This window comes from Xyrauchen texanus, chromosome 18 (assembly GCF_025860055.1).
Source record: "Xyrauchen texanus isolate HMW12.3.18 chromosome 18, RBS_HiC_50CHRs, whole genome shotgun sequence".
Taxonomy (NCBI): Eukaryota; Metazoa; Chordata; class Actinopteri; order Cypriniformes; family Catostomidae; genus Xyrauchen; species Xyrauchen texanus.
In genome coordinates this window covers 44,395,600-44,400,599 of record NC_068293.1, presented here as the reverse complement: position 1 = coordinate 44,400,599, position 5,000 = coordinate 44,395,600, and the positions used below count along the sequence as shown (strand labels likewise).

Below are 5,000 nucleotides of genomic sequence, written 5' to 3'. Positions count from 1 at the left end.
GTGTAGTGTGTGTTTGTGTGCGTGTTTAGTGTGTGTTTGTGTGTGTATTTGTGTGTGTGTGTGGTATGAATGTTTGTGTGTAGTGTGTGTAAGGTGTGTGTTTGTGAGTGTGTGTGTGTGTGTGTGTGTGTGTAGTGTGTGTAAGGTGTGTGTTTGTGAGTGTGTGTGTGTGTGTGTAGTGTGTGTAAGGTGTGTGTGTAGTGTGTGTTTGTGTGCGTGTTTAGTGTGTGTTTGTGTGTGTATTTGTGTGTGTGTGTGTGTGTGTGTGTGGTATGAGTGTTTGTGTGTAGTGTGTATAAGGTGTGTGTTTGTGTGGTGTGAGTGTTTGTGTGTAGTGTGTGTAAGGTGTGTGTAGTGTGTGTAAGGTGTGTGCGTGTGTGTGTTTGTGTAATGTGTGTTTGTGTGTGTTTGCGTGTGCGTGTGTGTGTGTGTAGTGTGTGTTTGTGTAGTGTTTTTGTGTTTGCTTGTGTGTGTGTGTGCGTGCGTGCGTGTAAGGTTTGTGTGTAGTGTGTGTGGTGTGAGTGTTTGTAGTGTGTGTAGTGTGTGTTTTTGTGTGTGTGTGTGCTTGCTTGTGTGTGTGTGCGTGCGTGCGTGCGTGTAAGGTTTGTGTGTAGTGTGTGTGGTGTGAGTGTTTGTAGTGTGTGTAGTGTGTGTTTTTGTGTGTGTGTGTGCTTGCTTGTGTGTGTGTGTGCGTGTGTGTAAGGTGTGTGTGTAGTGTGTGTTTGTGTAGTGTGTGTGTAGTGTGTTTTTGTGTGTGTGGTGTGAGCTTGTGTGTAGTGTGTGTTTTTGTGTGTGTGTGTGCTTGCTTGTGTGTGTGTGTGCGTGTGTGTAAGGTGTGTGTGTAGTGTGTGTTTGTGTAGTGTGTGTGTAGTGTGTTTTTGTGTGTGTGGTGTGAGCTTGTGTGTAGTGTGTGTGTGATGTGTAGGGTGTGTTTGTGAAAAAAACAACCGTATCATCATGTAAACAAACGTGCATTTAAAGGGTTAAAATCCTGAAAATGAATGAATATTTGGTAGTTATGATCGTGACTGATGTTGGTTAGTGAGTGAAAGTGGAAAATAATATTAATATATAATATCATAATGGCAGTTTTTTAATGAATTTTAATGAACGTGATCATTAAATGAATCTTGTTTTAAGAAGGTTTAGATATTTATTTGACTACTAAGACACTAATTAAGAACAATTTCACAAAACTCAGCCGTTGATTGAAAGAATAAAAAGTGTCTGATTGAGCTTTTCTAAGCAAATGAGTTTATTTGTATTTATTTTTTTCAACTTATTCAATTTGTACCAGGAAATAAACATTTTATTGATTGAAATATTCACTTAGTCACTTGTAAGTGCACTTGTATTCATCTTAGAAGGCAAAATGTACAATACGTCATCATTTACTCACCCTCATGTTGTTCCAAACCCAGCATTATTTACTTTGTTCTGCGATACACAAATCGATTGTTTTGTTATTGCATGATTTTACTTTAGTGTTTACAGGTCTGAAATGACATGACAGTCAGTAAATGATGACAAAATGATTATTTATGGATAAACTAATCCTCACATGTTAAGAGCAGAAGTATTTCCATCATTAGCATTGAGAAGGACGCCGCTCCTCGCACACGTGTACCGTTCCTCATGGAGTCTCATTTGGCTCGGGTGATGACATACATTAGCATGTGCTTGACAGGAGCTCCAGAGTTCAAGCTGAACTTCGACCCTTGCTGGGGTTCCCCGTGGCGTTTTTTTTATTTTATTTTATTAAATGCAGCTTTCAGTCAAATTAAATAAACAAATATGCAAATTGTCTCTAAATGATTTATGTAAGCACTGTCCCGACACACCAGCCTTAAAATGTGTTTGTTCAGGCTGAATACACACACACACACACACACACACACACACACACATACTGTATATTGCTGTACATTTGCCTTTTGGTGATGTCTGTCAGTCTGTGCAGACAACAGGATTGTCTGATCACGCACATCTTATCACGTGACTTTTTGAGCGCGTTACTGTGGAGACGTAGCACGCTATTCTCCGCGGCATCCACGCACAACTCACCACATGCCCCACCAAGAGCGAGAACCACATTATAGTGACCACGAGGAGTTTACCCCATGTGACTCTACCCTCCCTAGCAACCAGGCCAATTTGGTTGCTAAGGAGACCTGACTGGAGTCACTCAGCACACCCTGGGATTCGAACTAGCTAACCCCAGGGGTGATGGCCAACTTTGGGCACTTTCTCGATCAATTATTTTTCACACTAGTTGATTTAATTAATCTACTAACAATGTTCATCAGTGTGTGTTCATGCATCACAGGAGATTTATGTCATTGAAGTCCTGCTGATGGATGGAAATTATATTTTTAAAGGGTTTCAAACAAAATGAACGACTCCTTTGTCTTGCTAAGTTTCATTTTTGTAGCCAGTATTGTAAATGCTAATTGCTAAATGCTCACAATTAAATATGTTTTATTTTGCATAGCTTGATTAGAAATGACGGCCAATAAAAATGTGATATTTACCGTGATTTTTCCGTTTCTATCACAGCTCACAGGAAATAATAATAATACTAATAATTCGCCACAATTAACAATGATTAAATATAAATAAATATGTGTTTTCTTGCTTGTTTTGGACAAATTAAATTTCTCTTTTGTATTGAATTTCAATTTATAAAGGAATATTCCGGGTTCATTACAAGTTAAGATCAATCGATTGCATTTGACCACAAAAATAAAAAATTTAGACTCGTTCCTCGCTTTTCTTTATAAAAGCACAAATGTGTGTTCCAGCGGGACACTTACAATGGAAGTCAATGGGGGCAATTTTTGGAGTTTTAAATGGCAGAAATGTGACACTTATAATTCCATTAAAACTTGTGTATTATGAAAATGAAAATTCTTTAAATCATTGTTTTTACAGTCGTGTTGGGGTTTACTGTGATCGTCATGGCAACAAAGTTGCAACACTGTCTATAACTTCTCACAGATGCGCTTAGTAAGTGATTGTATCACTTGTATTGAACCCGAAATACTTCTTCACAAATGCTGGATTTCGCACAGTCCTGGTGGACACAGAGAAACATGTTCAGTCCAGTTCAGCATGCCGTGTTAACCGTGTTCTCTTCAGCGGTCATACATGTTCAGTACCTGCTCTCTTCTTCCAGTAGATGCGGATCTGTAGTTGCCGGTCCTGGTAATATGGCGTACCAACTTCCAGAGCACTTGAGGGTCTTTTCCCAGACACAGAACCGACTGCAGGAAACACTTTCCTCACTTTAGATGCCGACTCTAAACGAACAGAATATAGACTAAATATTACTGTCAACATATCTTACTCAAGATTACAACCACTAGCATCTGCTAAAAGCTCAAAAAGATTCATTTGATAATTTATGCAATATTTTTCTTCTTGAATCTAATGCAATGTTAACACTAATAGTAGTACACAGTAGCTACAATAGCTGTTTGATGCGTAGAAAATCTATAAATATTGATACATTTGTAACAGTGTAAGGACGGGCGAGGAGGCGGCGGGAACCGGCTGAAGAGTAAACATAAACTTTAATGACAAACAGACACAGACACACAGGCAACTCGGCCGAGTGCATCTCTCTCTCTCTCTCTCTCGAATCGGCATCTCCGGACACCCCTTATCTCGCTCTCCCGCTGATTCAGCACCGGCCGTGCTCCATCACTGCCTGGCCACGCCCTCCTCCTCGTCACACTCCTCCACCATCTGATTCAGGCCGGGGCGCCACCGAACTGACACCCCTGCCTCCTGTGAACCTGTGGGGAGAGGGAAGGGCGAGCGGAGACACACAGTGAAAGAGAGGACAGCGCGAAGAACGGCTTCCAGACACGCTGTCGTCCGGTCCTCAACCGCTCCTCTGCCCTCTGGCTGACGCAGCTCGCTCCATCCCCTGGCGGACGGACCCGCTCCCCTTCTCGGCAGACGACTGCGGTTCCTCCAGCTCTCGCCGGCCAGAAGCGACCCCTCCGTCCCTGGGCGGACGGTCGTGGCTGTTCTCTTGGTGGATGGCAGCGGCGAGGACTCCGAGGAATCCTTCCCGGGTTTCGGCACCACTGTAACAGTGTAAGGACGGGCGAGGAGGAGGCGGGCTGAACAGTCAACATAAATTTTAATAATTTAAATTAACTTAAAACAACATAAAACATAAGGACACAGACACGCATGCAATGCGGCCACTTGCATCTCTCTCTCTCTCAAACCGGTGTCTCCAGCTGCCCCTTATCTCGCTCTACCGCTGATCAGCTATCCCGGCCACGCCCTCCTCCTCGTCACAATATTATATACGGATTATTGTCCAAAGGCTAAAACCATCTAGATAGAACTTTTTCGTCTGTATCAGCCAGTCTAATTACCAATCGAAATCAGCTCGAGAGCTTGTAACCTCCAACTATAGAAGGTGTACAGACACTGTAGGTCAGTTCTGTCGTACTTGACTCATTGTTGTCCAGTGTGTTGAAGTGAACGGATGCTTTTGCACTCTTCAGTCTCACTTGACCCCAGTAGTTGATGGCCTGGACCTCCACAGTGTAACTGCAGTTGGACAGAAGACCCTCCAGATCTACAGAACTCCTGGCCTGAAATCATAATAAACAGACCAGAATCAAACACTGGTCTCATTCCAGTCATACACAATACAGCAAAATAAACTTCCAGAAGATGATCAGGACGTGATGCTAAACCAACAAATGTCATCCTATATGATTCGAAACAACTGGCAAAATGAAACAAATCTCAACAGAATATATTTTTAACCCTCGTGCACTGATCGGTCAATTTTGACCGAAATCTGTATTGATTCTTTAATAAAAATGGTAACCTTCATCTGAGTGCATCGAGGCTTGGTTACTTTTCCTACATTTGCCATCTGAACACACACACACACACACACACACACACACACTCACACACACGCGCACACACAGACACAGACACACACACACACACACACACACTCACAC

General features: G+C 42.3%; 1 protein-coding gene across 1 annotated transcript in view; it reads right to left on the bottom strand.

Annotated features, from left to right (window-relative positions):
* The window catches only part of LOC127658920 (anosmin-1-like), an 87,410-nt gene that overhangs the window by 16,551 nt on the left and 65,859 nt on the right, over nucleotides 1-5,000 (bottom strand). Inside the window, exons 8-9 of the mRNA XM_052148491.1 lie at nucleotides 4,472-4,616; nucleotides 3,159-3,299 (exon numbers count right to left, since the gene is read on the bottom strand). Coding sequence (XP_052004451.1) covers nucleotides 3,159-3,299; nucleotides 4,472-4,616 — 286 coding nt within the window. The remainder of the gene's footprint in view (nucleotides 1-3,158; nucleotides 3,300-4,471; nucleotides 4,617-5,000) is intronic.